Source organism: Strix uralensis, chromosome 4 (genome assembly GCF_047716275.1).
Source record: "Strix uralensis isolate ZFMK-TIS-50842 chromosome 4, bStrUra1, whole genome shotgun sequence".
In the NCBI taxonomy this organism is placed as follows: domain Eukaryota; kingdom Metazoa; phylum Chordata; class Aves; order Strigiformes; family Strigidae; genus Strix; species Strix uralensis.
In genome coordinates, this window is record NC_133975.1 from 46,987,935 (window position 1) to 47,015,461 (window position 27,527).

Genomic DNA, 27,527 nt, shown 5'->3' on the forward strand with positions numbered 1-27,527 from the left:
GCCTTGTTGTACCACTGCTGGAAAAACATGGGAACCTGCTGTATGGTTCACTTCTCATTTCCAGAACAAATTTTTAAAATTTTTTTTTTTAAAATGCCTCTCTCATTGTTGATGTGCTTAGCAGAGAAACTAACACAGGGAAGTTGGCAATGAAGACCTGTAGCCGACGAAGTTTATCTTGTAAATGTGTTTTCTAAGTCAGGAAAAGAAACTGAAATGTGGGAAGCAATTGTACAGAATGAGGTAGTTGAGATTGCGTTTTGTGGGAAATCAAGTGACTCTTTGGAAGATGTATCATTTTTGAAAAACACGTGAACTCTTAAAGATTTTGTCGGGGGAAGCTTTTTGCTAGGAATTTTCTCTTTTTTGTGCTATTAACAACTTAAAAAAAGACTGCTGACATATGCTAGCATCTGACTGGCATGACGAGAGCCCTTACACTGCCAGAATAAGTACATTCCTGTTATCCATATTTAATTTTTGTTTCTCTTCCTTCAGCTTGAGCTAGCTGGAATGGAGACAGCTCAGTGTTTTTAGTCCTTGGGATAAGGAAGTCTTTAAATACTTCAGAAGTATCCTCCTGCAAACAAACTGGAGGGTCGGGATTGGGATCCACGTGCTCTTGTTCATGTGCAATTAGCATCCACGTGAGGAACCAGATTCTTCAGCAGGAAAAGAGCTAAGATGGATCATTTCTTCTGCTTCAGCATATCTTTGTATTACAGTCCAGGTCCTCATCTGATTAAAATCCATGTATTTCAATGACATCAACAAAATCCTGCTAGTTTAAAACAGCTAAGCACCTGCTCCTTGGTTTTTATCCCTGTCAGGGTTGGAGGGAGTTCTTGCAGTGTTGCGGCAGAGAATGGATAGGCCCCTTTTGATTTCTAGCTAAAAAAAACGATGCACTGTTTTAAACCCCCAGAAAGAGAGACCTCTCTAACGTACGCTTAGCCATGCCCTGGGAAGGGGTGCATGACGAACAACAATTGCCCCTCTTCATCCAATGGCGACATCTGTGTCTTGTTAGCGACACACAAACTTTTAAAATGGTTCTCCTCTCAGGTGGAAGTAAGCTGTATAACTTCATTCCATTGATGTGAATACCTAACAATTTTGCCTCAAGCCTTTGCATTACTATTGCATACAGGTATGAAGTTAGATTCCTCTTGCTGTGGAGGAGAAGAGTTGAAGTACAAGAGAAAATTTCATCTTTAATTAATTTGTCTTGGTCCCTTGTGTTTCAAATATAATACCAATGCTCCGGAAGTCAAGTATTTGCATGGATATTTTGTTATATTCAAATAGACTTTCTGAAGTTTTATTTGAAATACCTGTAATTCCTAGCCCATTCTCATCACTAATACACTTTCAGTAAGGGTCCCGCTCACCATATATGTAAAGTTCTGAGCCAGGTAGTGGGTTGATACTCCTGGGCAATGTAAATACAATTGGTTAAAAACACACATCAGCACATCTTCAAAGCGCAAAGAGGGGGCTTTCAAGTGAAGAAAAAAAAAAATCACTTTTTTTTTTTTTTTTTTGGAACCAGCAATAATGGTACGGGTATTCAGCTGACTTGAACTTGGAGACCAACACTGAAGCTAGGGGAAGTATTTTCCTACCGTAGTCAGATCTTAAAAGATCTGTGCATGTGGGAGTCAAGTTGCACTTCACTTTGCAGGAGCTTCAAATCCGACAGTTCCAAGGGTAGTCTTGTGAGAAATAAGAAAGGAATTTGTAGGTGGATGGAGATGTGATGGCATTTGAAAAAAACTGTTCCACAGGTGGCCTGAACCCATTCTGCAGTGCTTGCAAATCTTTGGTTTTGTGAATTTTAAAGAGGAATAAAAGTACTGAACATATCCAAAGCATTACATAGCTTTGAGATATTAACTTAAACACCTCATGTTTTTGCAATGAGCATACATATGTTTTGTCATCAAAACCATGCAGGTATGTCATAGCCCTGGTAGGGCATCTCTTTGCCCCAAATGTTTAAGGTTAAATCATATAGTATCTTCAACTTCTAGCAGGCATTTGCAACTCTTTTGAAGGCAATGGAAAATTCTTAATTGGCCCATAGGTACTCTTACAACTTACACAATTATAAGGTGAAATAAGGTAGCTGAGATTAAAGGCTGTGGATGTGGAATCGGTAAAAATATGGTAACTTGTTCCAGCTGTAATTTCCCATAAAATAATTTTCACAAATTTATCTGCCCATCATTTCCCTGAATTCATCTGAAACACTGTATAGTGGTTAGAAAACCAGAAAAGAACTCATATTTCCCTTTTCTCCAGAGTAATTTGTGGAGCCAGACACCTTTCCCAGAACAGCAAGAGGAAGATAAGATCCAAATGTAGAATTATTTTGGAAAACAAGTAAGGATTCCTTTTTGGGGTAAAAAAAAGCATGACTAGTTTATACCATTCCACTTCTTCACCCTACTCTATGCAGCACAAGCATGCAGTCCTCTCTGGCGCACCAGAGACTTCAGTAACTAATTGTCAATATATTTCCTGAGATGATGCAGAGTCCTTTTTTCACTGTACTTAACTATGTGATTATGGACTCAGTGAAAAAAAAAAACCCAAACCAAAACCAAACCTTAAAGAAAACAAAGCTTAGTCAACATAGGGAAGGTGAAGCAGAATTTAAATAAACACTTACTTTAGTCTGTCTGGCTTTACCCTCCTCATGACATGAGCTAGACAGGCTGTTCTCAACCTATTTACCCAGGAACCATAAAGTAAGTGTACGTCTATCAAGCAAAGCCTTGTACTTATAGCCTCCTACCAGTCAGCCCCTGCTAGTTTATTCAGGACAAGTGCCTCACCACCTTGCAGCCTTAGTAACTGTTACTTATGGAGCTAAGGTGGCTACAGTTTTCCAAGCCAATTTCATACAGCTACCTATGCAGACCCAGAGGCTCACTGAGGCTGCAAAGACCCTTAATACTGATTATTAGACACCCTTGAAGGGCTTGCTGACCTAGTTTAGAAACCACGTCTCACAGAATGATCTTGGCCCTAGCCAGATTATGTATGCTGGTCGACACTTGAAACTTTCATTGGCTTGTCTGTGCAAGGTAAAGCATGCCAACGTAGTCATGTCAGTAAAAGCTCAGTGAGAATACGTAATTATAAAGATGACTTTCCCAGCCATGGATGATTTCAGCCCCCTTGCTAAGATGAGATACAATATTACAAGAACTTTCAGTGGAAGGCAGTTCATACTGGGACTGTTGCTGTTACTGTAGCTGTTTTAATTATAATCATGCACTTAAAGCAGGGGAAAAAAATCCTTTCAACTGAGAAGACAGGCATTTTTCATCTCTCCTCCTAAAATCATTTCCCTCTGTTTTGAAGTATGGTTCGAGGCAAGTGCTCCAAATCTTCTATCAAACTTGGGTCTCTTTGATGATCCCCTTAGGCTCCTGTTCTGCTGTATTAATTGAAGCTTAGTGCAGTAGGAAATTTGGCCTCATAAATTGCAGAAATGCTGCATATTTATCTAGTAGTACTATAACCTAAGACACATTTCAGTTTTTGATATCACTAATCACTTCTTTCATATGGAAAAACACGCTGCCATGGTGAAATCTTATGATTTTTTTAGACAGGAAAACATCACAGAAGAACGTTAGGAAACTATAAAGATTTCCTTCCTTTATAATGCTTGCTGTGTGATACATCTTTGAACAAGTCACTAACATGTGTCCCTCCTTGTTATAAAGCATATAACAAAAATGCGTGCACCTACCTCTCAGGGGCGTTCTGAGGGCTGGTGCTTGTAAAGCCCTTTTGAGGATGAAAAGCATTATATGAGTATTGAGCTCTAATCCTGGGCATGTGGACAAGCCATGCACATTCGAAGTAAAAACCTTTCTAATAACATCCATCTGCATCTTAAATACAAGAAAGAAATTGTAAGACAGCCTGTCAATGATCAAGGCTTTTTCATGCAGCTCACCCTACTGTTTGGCAGCTAGCCAGCTCAGAGAGCCTATGGAGGAAAATGGCTCCGAAGGAAAAAAATGTGCATGTTAAGCAGAGGACAGCCTTTGTGAAGGGTGAGAAAAAACAAGACTAATACCCTCAACTGCCAGAGTGCTCTCTGGTACATGAAGGAATGAAGTGAGATGAAAGGGAAGGAAGGAACTGCAATAGGCAGGAGCCTCCTCTTCTCACTAAAGATAACTCTGGCTTGTAATGCTGAAATAAATGCTGAAATAAAACACATTTCTACTTCAGGACCAGGCCTGCTTTACATTAAGGATGTTTCTCTGTGGAGAGGCTGGGAGAAGGCAGGGAAGGATTTATTTGGAACTGCGGCACCTAAGCCAACCAAGAATGTGTGCCGACCCTCAAAACTGTATTAACAATACAACAAAGTCCTTCAAAAAAGTTTGTGGGGCAATGCAGTATAATCTGAGCATGCTGAGGAGATCCGAGTGGCTCCTCTTCAGATGGAGAGATGCCGACCTTTATATTCAATGGGACTTACCTCACTGTCAAAGGCACTTTAACTGGTGCTGCTGACATGCAGGGCACTGGCTCCCTGAGTCCTCCCCTACTATTACAAGCCCCTGTGCAGAATCATCAGCAAATTCTTTTGCCTGATATATATATACACACACATATATATATCTCCAATGTCAGAACTAGCCTCCTTGCTTCATCTCACCAGTCATCTATGGATTCATTTCACTCAAGCTGTGCTCCAGCTGTACATCGTTGCAATGCTGCAGCAAACATATGGAGTTTCAGCCAATAGTTCTCCTTCACTTCCTACAGGCTTTCAGTCTTTCTCTCTCCCTACAGTGCCTTGTGCACTACCTCAGATGCGGCAAGGTTTATTTAAAGTAAAATATGCAGAAATTGAACTGATAACAAGAAAATCTCCATCTATCATCATATATTTAGAGAATTTAATCTGGAAAGATTTGCAGTCCTCCATTAAAATGTTTACATGCAAGAGGTCTCTAATAAATCATGATATACATTTAGATAGTACCTTTTATTCTGATAGCTTGTCTTTACTGAAAAGTTGATTCCAGTCATGACTCATCTGTAGGCTTTCATTCAAATTCCTGCCATATAGAAAAAGGCTGGAATTAAATATTTAAGCAGCTTTTAATTCACGTTATCTTGCCACAGATCAATTTAGCACAACTCATCAACTGCTAACATGATCAATAATTAATGTGGCTGCAGGTCATCTACTTTGGAGTTCTGTTAGTCTTCTTAATGCCTTCCTGTGGTTTGCTCCTTGAGCTGAGGGAGAACAGGCCAGCACACTGGAGCTCAGTCCACTAAAAAAAAAAAAAAAAAAGCAAACAAACAACAAAAAAACCTTCACACCAAAGCAAAAGACTTTGAATATGCTCTTAGAAGTCTTCAGAATCCAGTAGAGGAGCCCTGGTGAATTTTCCTACTGTGGTATATTGTGTTACTAATCCCAGCATTTGATTTCCTGACCTCCCCCTCTCCACAGCAGGGATGGCAGAAAAGCATGTGTCCATGCCTCAGCTGTTCCAGTCCAGAGCCTGGCATCTTAGCCCAAAATCTTTGCAGCTGAAACTGAGATCCCACACTGTGGACTGAAGCAAACCCTATTCACCTAGGTGGGGATATGTGGCATCCAGTCAGTCACTATGGGTATGGTAACCTGCAGCAGGGAGATTGGCAACTGGAAACAGTGGCATTAGAGTCCTGTAGCATGCAAAAGTGAACTTAGCACTAGCATTCATTTGGCTGTTATTTTGGATGTATTTTGCAGTGTCACTGACCCAACTTGAGCTTGAAAGAGGTGATTCAAATGTAGACAAAGGCAATAAATACTCCAATAAAACAATAACTTGCCTGAGATCTTCAGGGCTTTTTTAAACCAAATTCAGACCTGCCATAAGTACCAACAAACATATTCATTCTCATATTAAAAAAACAAAACAAAACCTCACTATGTAGTGACAGACAAAGCACAATCCTCAGAGTCAAATCTTGCGAAGCATGCAAATCACATGTTAAGGGTAAAGTCCTTAGTATGGCTTACCATCTTCACACCACCTACAATAGCATTGCTACCAAATAAAAAGCATCATTAATACCACTACCAATAAATCCCAGTAAGCAGAACACAAGGGGTTTTTTTCCCCAGCTTTTTAGCAAAAACCTTGGCAGCAAGTTCATATGTTCTTGTATTCATAGATTGCTGTACCCAGCTATCACAGTTGTTTATTTAGAAACTCTGTTGTAAAATAAAACTAACTACCAAGTCTAAGCAGGTAGAAAAAGCAGAACATATGCTGCAGCTGCAGTGTTGTCTCATATCTCCCCCCATCTCAGAAACAGACCCTCCGAGCAAGACAGCTTGTTTGTAATGCCTGAGGAAGTCCTGATGTCCACCATGTGGCTGCTTCAAAACGGGATGTACTTTTGCAAACATTTTTAATGCCATCATTACTGTTCTTGTTGCTGCTGTAAATTTTGAAGTCATATGATTTCATCTGTAGTCCAACAACCAGCAGCCATATTTTCCCATCTTTGATCTTTCTGACTTACGAGGCTTTTTCTGTACAAAATATAACCATGATAGTTAGAAGAGTGGTCTTTTACTTTCATAATTAGACATGTACCATGAATTGTGGAAGAAGTTTGCGTAGTGTAAAGGCAGACAAGAAAAATAAAGGTTATCTCCTTTCCTGTATGAAAACCAATACAAACATAAGCACACCTAACAAGTGTAGCATTGCTTGTGTAAGTATAACACCTCTTCAACTACACTGGTATTTTAAACAGCTACGCTTTTCCACAAAGACAAAGGCTTGAGGACGAAGCCAGACTCTGAGCCTGTCTGTGCATGCTGCCTCCCAGTTGCAAGGCAGCATGGCGCACCATTGCAGGAGTCCATTGCAGGTGACAGCAGGAGGCTGTATCCAGGCCCTGGAGATGCCCGGCAGAGGCTGGGGGCGCTCCCACCCTGGCATGACAAAGCACAAAACAATCTAGCTGAAAGACTTGAGGAAGAGGCTATTGGAAAAGTAAAGGGAGGAGTGAGAAATGGAAGACAAGCCTGGGAAGAGGAGGAAAGACCACAAGTCACACTGGGAGGAGCAGCTGGAGGGTCAGGAGGAGAAGCCACGAGCAAAATGTTGCTGAACAAGTAACCCTTGGTGATTCAGACCCAGTGTCCACCAGCTCAGTTCTTAGAAGATCAGCATTTGCCAGCAGGCGTGCACAGACAAGCATCACCAATCAAACGCTCAGATACTGCCCTTTAGGGATGGTTGGGAAAAACTATTAAAACAACAATAAAAAAAGCCTCAGCACACAAATCAGAGTGTTAACGAACATGGCACTATCCTTGACTATTCGTTAATTAGAAGTTTATTTCAGATGTGGTTGGAAATATACTGGAAACCTCTTGCTGAGCATTTTTAATATTGCGTGTATTGCTGAAGCACTGAGGATTTGTATTGCACAATACTGGTCCCTTTGGATTCGAACAGGTAGAAATGTCTCATGCCCTTAGGTGTTTACAAGGAAAAAAAGCAGGAGACAACAGATGGAACCAGCAGCTGGAGGACTGACAGAAATCAAGGCAGCTCCGACAGGCACGCCAGCCAGACTTTTGTCTGGGGCTCTCTTATTCCATGTCTTTTGCCAGCACTAAAAAAAAAAAATCTCAAAAAAATTACTGGGTGAACCAGAGAAAAAGTAACTCCAGAAAAAGATGTGTGTGTGCTCACTTAGATCACTTTCATGGCGTGGAGGACCCTGAAGAGCCACAAGTGGTGCCCAGGAGCCACCTTTTTGGATAAAGACCCCCTGAAGCAGCAAATAGCAGCTGAAACCCAAAAAGTCGGGGTCTCTAGAACTCTAGTTTCCTAAAGACAAATCATTTTACTTGTCAGTGGGCAGTCTCCAGCAAACTTAGTGCACCCATGGAAACAGATGTGGGCCTCGCTTGGAGTCAGGTCTCTAAGGACACCTGAAGGGACTGTCTTCCCGGGGCTGCCACCCTGCTGGTGGGGGGATCGGGCCAGGCCAGGCCAGTGCCAGAGACACTCACAGAGTCAAGGGGACTATATGTCACAATGCAGCAGTCCTCAGCACCTGTGTAGAGGGAAGAGCCTGCAGTCACCGCAGTGCTGGGCACAGGAGCCCAGGTGCAGTAGGGGCTGGATCCTTCCCAGGCAAGGATAGTCTGAGCCATACCCTCTTCCCACCACAGAGTCTCAATGGAGGAAGCATTCGTGGAGGCAAGGGTGATATTCTTGGGTAGGTGATGGCAGCAGGGTCTCGGAGACCCTCGCACAGCGGGAATGCTGCTTCAGCATGGAGCAGGACTGCAGGTCCTGTGGGGACAGAGAAGTGTTCCTGCATATCTGCATTGCCCATGTTTGTCCAGTGAACTGCTGTTTAATATGACAGATTGGTTATTAAAATACAAGCAGCATGGATAAGAAAGACTAAGTAGTGGGAAAAAATATATGCTAAATGGTACCAATTTTTTTGTTTATTGGACAGTTTGATGCCTAAATAGAAAAAAAACCCTACTTCTGTTGTTTATATTTTTCATATCAAGTGAATATTTGGTATTTTTTAACCACAAGGGATTATTTATTGTGTGCTAGGCACACATATACATGCACATCCAGAGACAGTAACATAAACTGGATACTTTTTCAATTTGGAAGCTTTTGTGCCCTGCTCAGCAGTTCTCATTCATTACTTTAAAAGTGTGCCCTGCACCTGCATCTTGAAGAAAAAGCTCTGGCAGTATTCAAGGAAAGAACAAGATTCTGGTCCAGAGACTGAATGAAAACCTCCTGCTGAGCACGGGCAAGCATTTCTTGGTGTTTCTAGTTAACAGCAGTTACAAAGATGTTATCCTACTACAGTTCCATTTGAATTTCAAATGCACCAGTATAAAAGAGCAGAGTCAAGAACAAAATTGATGTGCTAAAAAATATGTACCTTTATTAAATGAATCTGAATTTGTCTTGGATCCTGCTTTTAAATTATAGTAATGGTCTGTATATAGATTCACACTAATAATGATTTTTTTTAATAGTACAAATTTAGAGACTGACACATTTCAGTGCACTTGTATCTTGTAATAATCAAATGAGAATTGTACAAATTGTACTTCGATATTCTATTTCTTCCTTAAATGCCAAGATACTAGAAATAATATCTGGATGGTATAAATTGTGTTATAATACAGTATATGTATTCCAATAGCACTGAATATATGAGTATGTGCTCTTCAAGTTATACACAGCAGTAGTTTCTGCTATTGGGGTGCAAGTCACAGAAACATAAAAACCGCACTTTGGAGTCAGATTAAGAATTCATATAATCTAATATCCTTGCCAGAATTGCTCTTAAATCTCATTCAGTTTTTTTCTTACAACTTCTTCGCGGCAAAAGGTGACTGAATTTAGCTATGAACTGCATGAAAAAGAATTTCCTTTGATGTTTTAAATCTATTTCTAGCAATTTAATTCTAGTTTTTTACTTATGAAATGTTGCAAGTGCTCCTTATTCACCTTGTTCAGAAAGGTAATTATTTAACATCTCACTACTACAGCCTTTTCAGTCATTTCTGAGAGAGAGAGAGAACACAGAATTTATTTAGACTGCCCGAAAAAAATGCAAATACATCGTCTTTAATTCCAGATTGCTACTAGTTTTCAGCTGTTAAGATTAACATAATGGCACAGGTAGAGAAGTACATCCACATCAACCACTTTCAGTACCTTTTCTTATTATAACAAATCATTTCATGAGATTGGTAAGAAAGGTGAACCAGAACACCAGACAATATTCAAGACATAGATGCGGCACCAACATATTTAGTGGCATAATATCAGAAGGTCATGCTGAGTTGCCTGTTTGCTATGAGCCAACACGATACCATCGCCACTCCTTGTCAGAAGGAGCACACGGTGGTAAAATTGCATGGTGTAAGTTGTATAAATAGCACACAGTGACAAAACCAGCCTGTCAGTTTACCTACTCAACTCTTCTGCAGCATTGTTAATACCATTAAAAAATAGAGCAAGTTTCAGAAAAATGTAAAGTTGGATAAACCTATTTTGATCCAACTACTGAGCTACGGGCTGTCCTAAGGGGGTTTTCTACCAAAAAGCTTTTCTACTCTGCTTTTTATCTAATATCATGGTAAGATTGCCATTACTCTCAGTGTATTACACTCTCTTAGGAGCATAGGTTTTCTGGGGAAAGCACTTTTCCTGAGAAACTAATCTTGGAAAGTGCTTTGGACTCTTCTTGCTGACTGTCCTTAATCCAATAATGTCGCAAGGGTATTGTGTGACCCAGGCATTGCTCCCGTGAATGATTTCTGCCAGGCAATTCCGAGACAAGAGGAGTAGTCAAGGTTATTTTTAAAGCACCAGAAGTAACTTAATCGCAGCAACATAATTGCTAATCGAGAATGCACAGCTTGCTATTAGTGACACTGATATCTTGTAAAGAGAAAAGTAAATTTCACCTGATTATTTATAGAGTTCTGTTGCATGTAATGGAGCAAGTGTGTTATTGCAGATTTACAAGTTAGCAGATTGGTTCACAATTAGCATATCATTCATATGCATTCTGGGACTCTTAAGATAAAGAGCCAAGCATCTATGTTTCAAGTTCCTAATATTCCAGACAGGCCTACGATTACTGTTCCTTTCCAGTGGTTTAAAGATTAGAAGATTTTTTTTTAAATTCCTTAAAAAATTCATTAAAAATAAAATTGGATTTATTTATGTAATAGTATCTATAAGCTTCTCAGTTCCAATTTCAACAAAATATATGACTCTCTTATCGTGATCCGATTTTTTAAAAAATAGTGCACTCACATACCTCCACAGCTGTGTCCTAGAATTTCTACTTATTTCCTTATGTGACTGGCAACCCTAAGGTCAAAAGGGGTTTGACCTTCTCATATAGCTTCAGAAACCATCTTCACAAGGAAGCAAAGATGATAAACCGAATGATAAACCTGACCGAGCAGGACTTCTTCACTATATCATTTCAGTCATTCTCATAGAGGACCCTGATTAACTGCTTGAATGACTGTTAGCAGGTGACAGGAGGGTAGAGCTTGCTTTTATTTCTTCTGCTCTCTTCCAGCCTCAGGCTCTTAATCAATTTAGGGAAAAAAGCTAAGCAAATAAAAGCAGGCTTAAATACTACTTGAAGTATGGCACAAGGTGATATGTTATCTTTTGAAGATATCTAAGTGGGGCATTAAAATGACACTTCTTGTGTCTAAGGGCCCCAGTATCTCTGTCTTCATAGCATATACGTGAAGAAGGAAAGTGCTAAAGAAGAACCATGACTATATAAGAGTCTGAACTTCCATGTTCTATGCAAGTGCCACAACTGATGGGCTATTTGTCATTTCAGAGCCTCCAGGAGGCTTAGATTGAAAGACTTAGACCACCCTTCTGCACCAGCCTTCATCTGCTGATTGCTGTAGCCCCTAGTTTGCACACAGTCCCCCCAGGGACCCACAGGCATTTACATCTGTGTGTGTGCCAGGGTGGGAGCATCCCTCCGGGTGCAGTCATCCTCAGAACAATGCCTGCTCAGCAGTTCTGACCTTCAGCCACTTGTTCCCATCTCACACTGTTTGTTTTGGCACAGCTGTTTCTCCCCAAGCCACCCCCCGAGGCCACATAGAAAATGAGATCAGTGAACTGATCTGTGCTAAAAATAACCAGGAATGAAACCAAAACATTTTACCATGTGGTTGAGAAGCAGTTGTTTCAGTGCCATAGGCAGCACCAGGTGGGCAGGCAGAGGGGTTGAAGCTGGTGGCGCTGCAAAAAATTGGCATGTGGCATCCCACCCAGCGCTGGTGGCTCATATTAGATGGTGATCTCAGGGTGGTTCTCAGAGGGTGGATTCCTACACCAAGCAGGTGAACGTTGTGATTGCCATTTGCATGGGTATTCCCAGGAGGTTGAGATATCTGAGATATCTTTTTCTCTAAAGATAGGCAGAAAAAAAGACAAAAGAACAGCAGTGAGATACACCTATGGTGATGCCCATGCTGTCCCTGATGAGTGGTTACCTCTGTTTGTGGACTGCCATTTGGTGCTTTTCAAGGGGAGATGAAAGATGGAAAGCAGTTTATGATGCTGAAACTCTGCCTCCATCTTTTGAAGAAAATAATGGAAGTAAAACAAGCCAGAGAGCCATATTTGCATCTGGAGTAATGTTTGAAATTATAGTCTGTAACAGAGCTTAAGCTTTTCATTATTTCTCCATTTCTCATTCACAAATTAATATTTAGCACTTGGTCTGGCTTGACTTATCAGTTTTAAAACAGAATACAAAACCTTCTTATCACTGATTTAGAATCACTGGCTCTGGGGCTCTGTTTTCTGAGCGGCTCACTCCTTCATATTACAGAGTACCTTCAGCTCATATAGAAATTAATGATGTAAACACACATCTTGGGCCTCCTTATGCTTTTCATTAAGCCATCATGAAATAGCTATTCCTAGATAATACCAGCTGTGGCCATTTTATACTGGAAAGCAATCGGGATGTTCCAGTTAAACTGGAACCAGGAACTCCAGAAAAAGAAAGTCCACACATGGAATTAATTTGAAAAGAGTTAATCAGAGCAATAACAAGCATAACTCATGGTACTTGCTATATGTTTATATGGCTTAAGTCAGGTTAAAGATGTTCATCACAGGGTGACAAGGACAATTTTGGCCCCAATTCTCTGAAATCTTACACAAAATATGCTTAACTATGTCCACCACGAGTAGTAATCCTAACCACCACCTTCAGCTGGTCAAATTATTGTCATCTGGAAGTTACTGTCTGGCCAGCAGGATGAACTATTTCTGTTGCTGAGGGAGTGGGAGGACACTAATTCCCCAAAGGGTGTTGTAAATTCAAGCAATGGTTCTGTATTTAGTAATGATTTGGTTCTGTGCTTTTACATATACCCTACTAGCATATGTGCTTGCTGGGGAATAAGACTGCTAGGATTTATGTGATTATTTATTTACATTAGTATAAATAAAATTTAATGCCCTAGCTTATAATTAATATTTCAGCATTAACAGTGAGACAAAAGGAAACACAATCTCAGTGTTATTTAAATAATTGTCATTCTTACTATCATCTCTTCCCCCATTCATCATTCTGGGAATTTACCCACAGCTTTCTCCAAAACCTTGATCAAATAAATATGTCTTTCACTGTGCCTAGAGAATCAGTGCATCTGGACCAAGCTAGGGAGCATACTGCAGAGATTTCAAGTCTCCACAGAGTGTGTGCTGCCAGCAGCGCCTCTCTTTATCTGACCAAGAATAGCCTGCTCAGCTAAGCCAGAACTGTTGAGAGGCAGTCCCTTGGGAATCAAGCCAGGGTTTTTCCCAGTGACAGCTATATTCCATCTTCTTCTTTATTAATGGAACATTTATAATTGATTTTCTTTGTTTACCCTTTCCCTTCCTCTACAAGGAAGAACGAAAGTCTAAACTTTGTTTTCTGTGTTACAAACATGAAGGCATTCCTTAAAGAATATTAATCACACAGGGGGAAGCATTGAGAGACCGCTTGACTTTCTATTAAATTACAATTCAATTTCTACTGATTATTCAAATACATTGCTTCTTACGAAGCCCAGACAGAACAATAACACACATAATTAGTGAAGATTCTTCTCCGGAAAGGGGACTGTACAGTTACATGAGAGACTAGACTACGGAGTTGAAAAATAATGAAGCTGATGGAAAACCAGGACATAGTTCCAAGCTGTATTTTCTCTGGCACCAAAGTTGATTTAAGAGGTTCCTGCTTTTCATGTTTGCACCTATGGCACAGTCCACTGCCTTTGTACTTGTGCTGATGCAAATGTTTTGGGCCTGTGCAGTAAACTAGATTAGTGAAACAGTTTTAGGAAAATTTCCCTATCTCCTTTAATTAACAGTGAAAAATATTATAAATTAGCAGGACCCCATCATGCAGAGTCCTTGGAAACACACTGTGCATCAGCTATTAACTCAGAGACACAGGCTCAGTTAGTACCTGCTCCAGAGGGCTCAGCTGCTGATTACAGGTTGCTGGAAATACAGATATGATGTTATCATGGACTACCCACACTTAAAATTTAGCCCCATGCTGAATAGGACTGAATCCAGTTTTAAAAGGTGACCTTCCCTGTTAATGCAATACAGTCAAAACAAAATCATCGGTCTTTACCGAGAAGCTAACCTTACGGAACTGAACTGGAGTGATCTTTGTTTCAATTGTCTCTGCACATAGTGATCTATTTTCAGTTAATATGGATCCTGAGAAGACATATGTCTTGGAAATTAATCCCTTGCCTAGGAATAGGAGTCAAGTATTATCTACACTTGAAAGTTCAGTTGGATTAACATTTAATTATAGAAATGATTCTGGAATAACTCCTCAAGTGTTTCACAAAAATAGTTCCTTTCTGTTCTCATTTTCAAGAGCTGCTCCATGTGAAAACTCACCCTCCTGTTTTGCACTTTTGTTTTTATTTTCTAATAACTATGATAGTTTGGAGGGGTTTTTTTTCATCCTCAGCCTGGATCAATACAGCTCTATTAGCTAAAGCAATAGCATAAATATCAGCAGACCAGCAGGGAATTGATTCAAATCTATACCAGCAATGAAGTCGTCTGGCATCATCAGCTGCTGCTCCAGTAGGAGACTTTGTCAGCATGCTTCTAATAGTTTGTCCTTTTAACTAAAAACATGGCTTGTAGCTTTTCCAGAGGCCTGAACCCACACTATGCTTTACAATCTCTCTGTGTGACAAAGCTTTAGGGCTGAGGGAACTCTGGTTGATGCCCAAAGAAAGTCCTGTCTTCCAATATAGTGATGAAATATTCCTAGAGCTTTACATTTTTTTCACAAACATGGACGACAGATATTCCCTCCTCAGCTGGAAACCGTTGTGGGGTTTGTCTGGCTAAATGATATTTGATGGCTGAATTGTTATAGAGGTGATGATGGAAATGGTAACAAAACTGTCCCTCTCAGGCAATTGTGATCTTAACAGTTTAGTCATACTAAATTTGGGATAACTTTTTTGAAGGTATTATCCAAGAGCTTTGTAATAACTATTAAGGCAGAATCTGCCTTCATATGCTGTCAAGTTCTAACAACCCTCAGTTTTGGCAGTAAAAATGTCAATACTAATCTCAGACTGTAAATTGATGCTACAGAGACTTTGGTGATTTATGAGTTCCCATAACATTCTTGCCCTCTCTGCACAGGTGAGACACACAGCTTGCAACCACAAACCTTCAGATTAAGTTTCTACCTATCTGTGTTGCTAAAGCAGTTTTTTAAAGGCTTGATTTATTTATTTATATTTAGTCCATACAGACAGTGACAGCACAGGGCTTCTTGCGAAGAGCACCACTTGCCTGTGTTTTACTGATCGTGAAACGGTGAGGAGGCTACAGGTGAACCTCAGTGTGAGTGAAACTCTGAGGTTAGATCTGTGCCTTAGTCTCCACCCTCCAGCATCTTGCATTGTAACCAGAGAAAACTCTGGTACTCAGGCTGGGTGAGAGCTGTGAGGCTTTCCAGCCAGACGTCCCACCTGAAGGACAGCAGCAGGGAGTGGACCAACAACAGGGAGTATGTCTTTCCTTCTTGTACTGTGCCTTCTGGATGTGCACCTGACCAGCTGGAACAATATCTCATTCCATAAATTCAGACCCTTTCATAATTCTGCACTAAAATTCCTTGTAGACATATCTCGGAATGACCTGAAGAGTCTCTTAAAATCACTGGGCTTTGTTATTTAAAATGACTTTGTATTCAATGATATTTTAACTTGACATTGAAATCAATTAAAATGAATTAAAGCCACTTTAATTCTAGATTAGAATACCTATATTGACTTAATTTAATAAACCAAAACCATTTTAAATTCATATCTCTGGCTAATACATATTAATTTCCCAAGCATGTTTATAGAAATAAAACTGAAAACACCATTTTAACAGGTAGGCACTCAATCAAAAATAACAAGTTGCTTTTTACCAGAAGAAGGACTCTAATTTTTTTCATGTCAGGCTGCTTTTTTAATAGCCAGATTTTCAGAGGAGGAAAAAGGAATTTTTCTGTGAAAAAACCCATACGTGACCCCCACTCCAGGAGACACACTCTAACAAAAGGTATAACAAGTACAATGTTCTTGAAAAGTGGAACAGTTATAAAAAATTGTTGTATTATAAGTAAGATAAAAGAGAATAAAGAGAAGTGAAATAGGTTACTAGCAAAAATAATTTAAATAACGAGTTTCCCTCTCTCTTTGCTGTCTGTAAGGCCTAGATGCGATACGTCATTACAGAACAAGAAAGTCTGAACATACTCCCTACATAGGAGTGGCATCTCCAGCACAGAGGGTACCAGCGATACTAGCTACTTGTGGCACCTGGCCCTGCTGTCCTCCGTACACATCGTCTCTCAGACCTCACTATCCTGGTGAAATTGGCTGGGGTGTGAGGGAGCTCAGCCATTTCACCGGGAAGCGTCTCCAGAGTGGAGTGCAGATTAAGGTGAGGAAGACTTTGCATATGAAATTACCTGAGTTGCAGAAGGCAGAAAGAAGTTGTGCTCTGCTTCACAGTTCCATTCTGAATTATCACTAGGGCCGAGATTAATCATAGACTAAGGAAAGAACAAGAGAGAATACGGCTGTTAGATTAAAAACTGTGTTATGCAAAACATCAGCCCAGGCTTACAGAAGCTTCAAGAAAATTTTTTGCAACACATTGCCCGAAGTCAGGCTCCCAGGTGGATGAAGCTGCCTGAAAAATAACCTGACTAAAGCATCCTATTTAATGTAATACAACAACTGCTTTTAAGGCTGAGTGGCTGTGGGCTGGATTTTCCCACATGACTAAAGCAGACAGAGATGTATGAGGAGCTGTTTGAGTGAGCAAGGTCTAACACGACATGAGCCATCAAGTGATCCCACCCAGCCAATTCCCAAATGCTGCAGAGAGACCCAAAGCATCAGGTTTGCAGTGTCTGTATGACCAAAATCCTACCGGGTTTGCATTCTTGCAGATACTTAAAAGACTCTGCAAACCTGCACATTACTTATCTCATGCAGGGCATGGGGTGCAGAAGTAGGTAACAAGCTTCAGACACCTGAATTTGTTCTTCTTTCCACTGGTTTCAGGTCCTCATTTTGAACCTCTAACTTAACACATCTAGTTATAGATGAATTCATATTTGGATTAGGTTATAATAAAAAGTCCTACAGCTTGATTCCTGAAACAATTTCTATTTATATATGTAGATATGATATACATCACATTTTGCTTACATATACACATGCAAATTCACACATGATGATATGGGTATATTTAACATTGCTATGTTTATTGCATAGTACATATAGAAGCCCAAAATAGGCTAGGATTTTGACTTTTTTAGGGTTGTATGAAAAAATACTAGTGTTTTTTTCCTAAAACGAGTTTTTTCAATAGTTAAGGTGCTCTTACATTGTGCTGCAGAGTGTCTACATTGAACACGGTGTATTCCTCCAAGTATACCCTTCTTAAAACACCAAAAATAGAGAAAGTATGTAAGTTATTCATGCTTTTTGTCTGTCATACACCATGTTGAAAATAGACATAACTCATTAAGTGGACACAGTGCTCATTAAGTGGACACAGTGAGGGGAAGGGAAATTGATCCCTCCTGGGAGCAAATGAGCCTGCTTGGCGGGGACAAAGCTTCCCAAGGATAGTGAGACAGCTGGAAAAAAGCACGTAGAAATGAGAAATCTTGGGAACTGGAAAGCTGTGGCATAACTGGGATTAGAAAACTGCTGGGAATAGCAGATGCACAGGCTCCTGAAGTGAAGGAAAGAAAAATAATTTTGGGGAGCCAAAGAACAGTGTGTAGCATTTCACAGAATCACAGAATTGTCTAGGTTGGAAAAGACCTTGAAGATCATCCAGTCCAACCATCAACCTCGGTTACATTTGCTGTAACCCTGAAAGCTGGTGAAAGGTTATCAGAGCAAGAGTGAACTTGGAAGAGAGGACGCATGCCCCATGGACCAAGTGAGCAAGGTTAGGTGTGTGTACAGACCTTTCAGAGTCTGACTTCTGTCTGAATTTTCTGCAGTTATAAAGTTTGTGTTGACTTAGTATCTGCTCATGTGAAACCAGCTTTTGAGCTTAAGGGGTCTTTCGTGCTTCTTGAGGACCTTTGAAGAAAAGTTGTAGGGCTACCTTGAATCTGTAGCTGACTGGAAGTCCCCTCAAGTAGAAAAGACCAGCCACTGGGTTATCAGCTCTGAGCAGCTGCCCTTTTCCGTCCTCATGGGGGTCTAGTGTTCTCTTCCCAAACACACAACAGATCATCCCCCCCTCCCCGGGGGAAAAAAGCAAGACAGAGGGGTAGACTTTCCTATTGACCCTCCCACCCAGATGCAGAGCAGAGGAAGAGAAGGACCCCTCCCAGTTTGTTTTTCCCTACTCACAGCTATTCATAAGCAAAGGTATATAGTTAGGAGCACAGTATGAAAGTAGCTGCAGGTAAAAGTGTGGTAAATGGATGGAGCTACTTGTCTGAGTTAACTAGCCATTGAAAATAAGAAGCCTAACTGTACCAGATACTGTATCTGGTACAAAACTGATAAATCTTTAGTTTCTAGGGGCTGATCCTTTCTGACTTAATGTGATGCAGGGAGATAAAAGTCAACAGCATTCAGACACTCTGCAAGCCTCATTTGATCCCTGAGGATACCCTTTTTGCATTCCTGCATCCTTTCTAGGTCACCACCAGCTTTCTAGGTCAAACTCTGAATCTTCATTGATCATTTCTCTGCAAAGTCTGAATAGACGTAGAGTCTTGGAAGGAACTGTTGTATTGACTAACATCTCCTGCCATTACTCAAAAAACATTTCCTGCTGAAACATATCTGGTGTGAGTCTGAACCTATGAAAACACAAGTGAGGGTGTGCATATATATTAAACATATGCATAACCTCCATGTATAGGTGTATGTGTGTCTAGGTTTGTGATATTGCTTCTCTGAATTTAACAACGTGCACCTGAATTCTCTTATTTCTTAACAAAAAAGCACCAATGTGCAATACTAAGGGGCACTTTGGTACGTTTCTGCAGAGCTGTGTGTTCTTAGGAAGTAGTAGTCATTTAGGAAAGACTCATCAATGTGAGTAGGGACATTCCAGGGGCACTGCTGTGTGACAACACACACTTCAGATTTTAATAGTAGAAAAGGGGGATGTTAGGTCTCTCTCAATTATGGAAGAAGCTGCTGCGTACTATGTGCCTTTGCAGCCTGACACATTCTGCAGCTCTGGCTGTAAGAGAGGCCAGCAAAAGCTAGGCCCTGCATAGGTGACCAGAAGTCCTCCTGCCTTGCCCCCTGGTCCATTATATGGCAAGGGGCAGTTAAATTTAGCATAATACAACAGGTTTTTTTTCCATTACCAGCTATCTGTTCATAAATGAACTCTCCAATGCAGAATGAGTTCTCAGTATTCAATGGTTGTTTTTTTTAATAGTGTATAGATTTTATGGTCTACTTTATATTTCTAAGTGGGCTTTTTCTAGTACTAAAATGGATCTGAACCATTTTCTTCATGTAAAATCAATAGCAGACATGGATTTCAAGTCTCTCTCTTAAACATCTAAGCATCAACAAATAATTTCACTACTCTCATTTCTGATCTGCAGATATTTCTCTCAACACAGACTAAAATAAAAACAACTTAAGCTGCTTAGTGAAGTTAAAATAAATAGCTTTTAGAACAGTTTACTATAAAAATAAAGGTTTTAACTCATTATTTATCATATGATCTTTAACAAATTTTAAACTAAAATACCATGCTTATATTTATTCTCTTTTACACCATAGATACACTGTTGATATAGTCTAACGAAGCATGTTTAAGACACCCAGGCTTATTAGACTAATGCTTTCAAACGTATTTAGAAAGTGGTAATTCTTAACTCCCGGTGCTTCTGCCAGTGTTAACACCTCCAAATTTCTCAAAGTAAAAGCACATTACATGCTGAACAAGGGCCTTAATGCTGTCACCATAGAGACGACACTTCGCAACCCTTATTTATGTCTCCTTGATTGCACCAAACAAACACACTCTCTTTATAGACAAACACTTTTGGTTTCTTGAGGATGATTTCTCTAGATGAAGTTTTAAATAACATTTCTGTGGACACATAAATATTATTTTATAGTATGGTGAATTTTTCATGATAATGAATACAGTAGCCCTTCAGATAGAAGAAAGACAACAATCAGTTTGAATAAATGAGAAGGAAATTCCTTAGTTAAAACAAAAGACAGACAGAACAGACACTCTCTTTGTCTCCATGGAAAAAGGATGAAAGAACCTGTTATTTGTATTTGGCCAATGAACTTGAAAACACAGGAGAGAAAATACTTCGGGTAAACCAAAACAAAAATATTTTTCTAGGATCGGAAAACCAAAACCACTTATTTTTCCTTCAAAATGCAAAAAATAAAACATATTTCAAAACTATTTTTACAACATTTTTCTTTTTTTCCCAATAGAAGGTTTTGCAAAATTGAGCTCAGATTCCTAAATATCGTTAGCTGCTTTCCAGTAAATAAAATAATCAGAAGAATAACCACCCAGCCCTATTTCATAATAACTAGAGATTAAAAATCAACGCAGTGCAGAAGGGCTCTGCACTTCCATCTCCGAGGCTAGCTGCCTTTCGTGCTATGCAATCTTACCACAAGAAGTCCTTGTGCCCACCCTGCATTGAGCAATTGCTGCAGGAAAGCAATTTCTCTGATCGGTGAATTGCCATGAACATTCATAGGTCTGCATAAGCGCTCACTAAGAGCAAGGAAAATTATCTATGATAGCAAAAGTCATACTTTATTTTACTATGAGAAGGGACTTCAACACAAAGTTCCTGTCTCTGGACTGAGCATATTTAAGCCCAATTAGGTCATTCAGTGTGGGACGCCTCTGCCGGTCAGCAGCATGTGTGGTTTGCTGTGTGTAATTGCAGTTGGCTTCCCTAGCCTTACTCCTGACAAACCCCACACTGGATCCAAGGAGCAGCATTCCCTAAGTTATTGATCAAAACCGTTGTTTGGCCTCTTTTTTCTGACTCTTACTCTAGTTTATTCTTTCTTAATTGTACTTGTTTCATGACAGTTAGGGCCATAAAAACAAAACCCCTTAAAATACCAGTTTGATTAAGCTTTTATCAAATGATACCAATCTAAATGCTTTTGCTGTGATAAGCCCTCTCCTAACACAGAAAGCTTTGCACTGTGTCTCATGGGCCAAATCCAACCTAGAAGACACCACCACCCACCCTGCCACCCTAATGGCCACGGCGGGGGGAGAGGGACTGAAGGCAGATCATCTGCTCTTCCCAAATACCACCTGTATTTGGAGGAAGGAGCTGCTGGTTCAGCTTATAGACCCCCAGCATCAACACTGCTATGTGCCAATCACCATGATGTCTGGGCTGCATATGCTTAATAGCTACTGATTTCAGAAACTGATTATCTAATTGCTCTGTCATGTCAGCTTTGACCTCATGCTTGGCCCAGATCCCCCCGTCCTTGATGTTGCTTGCACTTTCTAGAAATAGCCAGCCTGCCTGTCCAGACAAGGAAAAGCAATGCAGGGTAGGTGGTGCCAGGGACTTGTGCTTTTGTCCCTGAAGGCAGTATGGATTCAACTGATTTGAGGCACTTGACTATGTGAACTTGAGCCTAAACACACAGCTGGTACAGAGGGGGTAGATACATTCAGTGGAGCTCTGTTTCTCAAGCTGTAGTAGGCAAAAGTGACCTGGGAGCTTACACCTTCCAAAAGCAGGAATCATCTCCCTTTTTTGCAAATGGTACAGTGGAGTCAAACCTAATTAAAGCTTTTAAGAGTAATTTGCCGCTGCTCCTTTTACTAGAGTTTGTACATTGAATTGCTCATGACTGCCAGAGAAAACCACAGAAAAACTTCGATTTATCTCCTCTGACATCTCTGAGAAACAGAGCTTCTATATGCTCCTCTTATCTCTCAACATGCCTTATCAGGGTAAAAAAACAACTCCCTAAAAATGTAACTCCTAGTGACTGCTGTGATGGATGTCCCTGTGCAGGCTGCCTTGCTGTCCTCAAGGATGTCAGCCGAGACAGCTCGGGGGGCTGCTGTGGGGGGAACTGCCTGTAGCCTGCCCCAGCCCAGCCTGCAGTGCCTGGGGCAGGAAGGAGGGTCCATATCCCCTCTGTGCTGTGGGTTGCTGTGACAGCCACAGCAGTGCTGGCAAGTCCCTCTCCATCAAGGAAAGGGGATAAATCTGCGTGCCTGAATCCAAGCGCCAGTGTCTACCCATCTGCCTCCTTGAAATGTCTCTAACTGGGCTATGACAACCACACAAGGGAAATTCAATTTTCCACTGGAGCAGTTGTTCCCCAATGATCAGACTTGCTAGTACTGCAACTGTAGCACTGGTTCACATGTAAAATGGGATATCTTTTCAGCCTTTGGTTGGGAATGGGATGCTTATTTTTTCAAGTTCATGTCTAAATTCTTCAGCAGTTGAAGGAGGCCACCAGACAGACACAGTTGTTTTAGTACAGTCCTAAGGAAAACAAAGTGAAAGAGGAGATCAGAATAGCAAGGTTGAAGGGAAGGACAGTTGTGAGTGGAGAGACAAACCTGAGGACATGGGCCAGTTCGAAGCCTTTGTCCAGCTACTGGCCTAAGTACAGCTTGGGCAACTCATGAGATACTACTTTAACCATACCTGATTTCTGTGGGCTAAGGAAAAAGAAATTGCCTAAGCAATTGTCACTGCTTAATCTATGTCTGACAGTTTGGCTGTGTGATTGCACAGGACCTGAACAATTACATCGACCATATAAGATAAAGAAGCAGAGAACTCAGGGAGGGCAATTAAGCCACCCTATTTTTTTGAGCTTCAGAGGAGCTCTGATTCAGCTATTTGTACCAATTCTTTTCCCAACATATGGTCCAAGTCCTGCCTGCAGATAAGCATGACAGGAATTCAAATAAAGATTAGTTGGGGTGTAGGTGTTGCTGACAAACACATACGCTGCGATGTTGCTTCTCTACCCAAGAGAAATATAATACACGTGGTTATCTCACTCAAGCAAGTTAAGTTTAAAAAACAGCTTATTACGGAAGATTGAACCTTGACTTATTTATAGTGATATTTGCTATCCTGGCTGCACTTGTATCCCATGATCTCAGAGGTACAGTCTGTCATGAACACTGGGTTTTATCCCTTTTCTGTTTTCCACTGGTGACCTTTAGATGCATTTTAAATAATCCCTTTCATTTCCAACAATTTTTCCTCTGCTTAAAAAATCTGCAGGAAAGCATTTCTCTAAGTGATACTTTATTACCTCTCTAGATAGTTATTTTCAAAATTTTAAAGAAGTCAAACTGCTGCCAAGCCCACTGTCTCTGCAACCCTTGCATGATGTGGAAGCAAGTAGCAATTGTTATTTTTCACATTCTCTAGTTTCATTGTCATATCTCCACCTAGATCTTCCAGGGGGAAATGGACCTAGTTTTCCTTCCCAGTACTATTTGAGAATGGCATGTATACCTTAAAGGTTAACATTGTAACATGTTTTGTTTCTGTTTCTCTTTGACAGGGAGGACTGATTAGACAGGCTGCTGAAGATAAAGCAACACATCAGTATCAAAATCCATGGTAACCACTTATTAATTTTAAAAAAATTGCTCTAATCAGTGCCCTACGAGGAATTTTCTGAGAATTCCTGGAATAGGCAAATCATTGGCATACTTGACTTTGAAATTCAACAGATCTAAGGAAAACCTACCGCTGGCACCCACTGCTGCAGAAAACCATTGAGAATAGAGTATTTAGCTGATATTTTTGTCATAAATCAATAGAAGTATTCCAGAACTAAACTACAGTACATTTCAAGCAGCTAGAAGAGTTCTCCAGGGAATATTTAATCCCCTTTGAAGACAGTCCTGCTTTACAGAACCCCATTTAGTTTTCAGCGAGAATTAATTTTTCCAGTTACTTTGATTAATGCATCCTGAACGAAATCTCAGCTTTATGAAGCAATAATTAGCAATAATCATCTTCAGCTAGGAATGTGCTACAGAAATTGGAGAGTGACAGTAGAAAAAGCCCTTATGAGACTGGCAGAGCTCTTCCAGCAAAACCATGCATGTGAAAGGAACTTACACCACACCAGCAATACATCAGACTTTAAGAAGTTCACCATGACCAGGAGCTTTGACTGCTGAGGCATTCATAATGGAGACCTAGGCAAAACATGGAGAGGTGAAAAGGACTAAGGGCATTTATGGAGAAGGACTGATCATGGAGTTTTGTTGTACCTCCTCTCCTTCCCTCAAGAATACCTACTGGGAAATGTGGTATCTTAATGAGTGCAAGGCAATGACTTCTACTGGAAAATGAGAAATGCCTAAATTCCCTAGAACTCGCCTGAGAAGCAGCAGGTGATAATTGAAGTGCATTCACAGTCACAGTGAGTCACCAAACATGCCCACCTGCTCCCAGGACTGGAAACGTGTCCTGCCCCTGCTCAGCAGATGTAGCCCCATCTCTGCATTGCCTCAGATGTGCCGCGGCAGGGCAAGGCCATGCAGACAGACTCACAGACACGGCTCTGCTCAGCCTTTTCCTCCCTCCCCTTTGCTCTCAGCTCCGTACGCTGCAAACAGGAGCTGCTGCGCTCAGGACGCTGCTTCCCTGCACTGTGCCCTGTAGTACCAGGAGCTCTCACAGCATATTAAGTGGTTTCTTTTTTTTTTTTTTCCTTGCCTGTTTGTATAACCTGGAGCAGGAGCCATGCTGCCACAGCTGCCAAAGGCTCAACTGGGTGTGATAGATAGACGCATGAAAAGCCTGAGCAGCTCCTCCAAGCTGAACTCCACATTGCTGGTAGTAGCAGCAGTACCAGGAACAGATGGGCCAGCTGGTCTTCAAAAGCTATAATCATTCTCAAAACTACGGCACGAGTATGCTTCCTAGTGTGCCGGGAGTAGGAAGTCATTATCAACTTACTGCTTATTTTGGTTATTACAGTACTGTGTTGTTGAGACTTTTGTAGCCCAGTGACAAGCTACAACATAAAAATTGCTTCCACAAAAGTCTGTGATCCCATGGTGTCTTCAGTCCATCATTGGAAGGCAGCCAGCACCACTAGGCAGCGTTGCAGCTTTGTCATTTTTGTAAAGCATTCAGAAAACATGCACCTTATTAGGCACTTGGAAAGTAATCCTAGTTTAAATTGATTGTTGAACAAAGCAGCAGCAATTTGCTGTTGGGGAATGTTTTATTTGCTTTTCACCATAGAAAGGTGGATAGGAAAACAGTCATCCAAGTTGGAACTAAATAAATTAAATGCATTTAATTAGCTAATGGAGTGTCTCACAGAAGCTTGCACTATTAGAAAATTGAATTAGTTCTTCCTAATATGCTGAGATTCTTTAAGTCATTAGCACCTTTTTTCTTTTTTAGAAATTGTCTGAAATATTCAGGGGATTATTTTTCATCATAGGCTTTTTGCTTTCCCTGCCATACCTTTCAGTCCTGATTCTCTTCAGTCTTATAATCAGCGCTAATTTCTGAAAAGCATTTCTAAGCTAAATAACTTTGGTGCAATTCATGAGTACAAGGAACATATTTCAGATTTTTCTAAAGGAACATGGTGTTCTCAGAGATCATTTTCATGAGCTATTATATGATTTATACCACTGGTTACAGAAAGACTCTACTCAAGCATGTTCACTGATGGCTTCTTATGCCTTTTTACAGCAAAACAACTGAAAATGGAAGATGGAAGTGTTTTGAATTTGCAGTCCTGCCCTTGCAACGTTATTCTGAATAAGCTCCATCCAACTTACATTAGGTTAATTAACAACAGCGTGGCATTTGTTTGTGAGTTACAAAGGAACCAGACATACATCCTTGGTGCACTACCACAGTGGTGTGCTCTGCGTGGTGTGGTGGCAGACTTCCCATTCCCTTCACACTGTCCTGGTTGGGATGCTGCAGGGTCTGTCGTTATGAAATGCAGTGCATGATCAGTCACATCTTTATAATTCCACTTAGACCTTGCTGAAGACATGGGAGAGAAGGGACGAGGATATTTCCTGTGAGTACATACCTATTCAGTACACGTATTTTCAGAGCACTCTCCTTCCTCTTTGCAAGCATATCTGATCTCACCCAAATCATGAGGTGGAGGGTCCAACGTGCCCCCCAGCCAAGCTAGAGAGGAGGCTGGAGGTCGGGGCAGTGCTCAGCGCTGCCTCTCATTCTCAGTGGAGAGGAACTGAATTGTCCCACAGGAAAACCCAAAGTTTGCATTAAAGATAGTTTGACAGCAGGAAGCACAGGCAAAGGTTCTGGGCATGGACTAAGGGTTGAAAAATAGTCAGCTAAGGACATAAAGGCACTTTTCACCAAGAGTGTTTCTTTCCCAGGCAAGCAAAAGACTCAGGTGCATATGGAGATCTATTGTCCTGATACTCGTGCTTAAAATCGAGTGCTTTGCTGGATGAGATCTGGCATGCCCTTATGTAAGCAAATTATTTTTATCTGCTTCTAGCCTAATAAAGACTTGAATATTTTGAGAACTCATAGGTCTCATTGCTATGGAAACTAACTCTGTATCTTTAGGTCAGTCTTGCTATCTCTGATTTGCAGTCCGCACCTAATCTTTAAAAAAAAAAAAAAAAAAAAAAAAAAAAAGAAAGAAAAAAAAAGCCTAGCTGTATTTGCTGCTTCAGTCCCACTCCCCAATACCCTTTGTCTCACTTCTGTAGCCAAGGGCAGAGTCCAACAGCCTTTACAGGGAAGAAAGGTGTGATAGCAGCAGTTCAACACCACATTACTGGTTTCAGTGCCAATGAGAAATGAGGGGATTTATGCTGATAGTATGGACAATTGACATAGGAGCATCAGCAGGCAAGCTGACCTCATACAGGGGTAGACATCGCTGTAGGGAAACCTGGCCTCATACAGCTGTCCTCTCTTTGTTTCTCTCATGCTTGGGTGAGTGAGCCAAAATGCTCACCGATGCTCTGAGATGCTAAACAACTCTTCCAATCCACAGATTAATAGTGGGAGGATTTACCACTGCATGGACAAGGACTGCTGCCACAGGAGTGATTGAGCTGGTACCGTCTCAGTAAAACAGATTGGCCCCATTTTATGTTGGGACATCTGCCTTATTGCAAAATCTGGGGTTTTCCCTCTCCCTCCCAGCCTTTCTCCTTCTGCATAATTCAGCTAACCCTCATTATACAGTTTACCCCAACTTGGACCAGTGACGTTCTCAGGATGATACAGTACTGATGGAGCTATAAGGTGCTTGTATTTCTTTCTTTTGCTTTTTCTCAGTCATTTTGTATATTGGGAGAGAAAAACCTGACAGGAGGTAGTTGAAGGACCAA

General features: G+C 40.8%; 1 protein-coding gene across 6 annotated transcripts in view; it reads right to left on the reverse strand.

The window, feature by feature from the left end:
- Positions 1-27,527, reverse strand: part of FNIP2 (folliculin interacting protein 2) — a 104,710-nt gene that overhangs the window by 4,857 nt on the left and 72,326 nt on the right. Inside the window, exons 17-20 of one of the 6 annotated variants that reach the window (XR_012628725.1) lie at positions 16,624-16,707; positions 11,770-12,015; positions 5,021-5,096; positions 3,767-3,911 (exon numbers count right to left, since the gene is read on the reverse strand). Coding sequence is in view for 1 of the 6 variants with exons in the window: in XM_074866578.1 (XP_074722679.1) it covers positions 11,935-12,015; positions 16,624-16,707 (165 nt within the window). In the remaining 5 variants the exon portion in view is untranslated. Of the gene's footprint in view, positions 1-3,766; positions 3,912-5,020; positions 5,319-9,624; positions 12,016-16,623; positions 16,708-27,527 lie in introns of those variants that run through there. The other 5 variants (XR_012628726.1, XR_012628727.1, XR_012628728.1 and 2 more) reach the window with 5 other exon arrangements.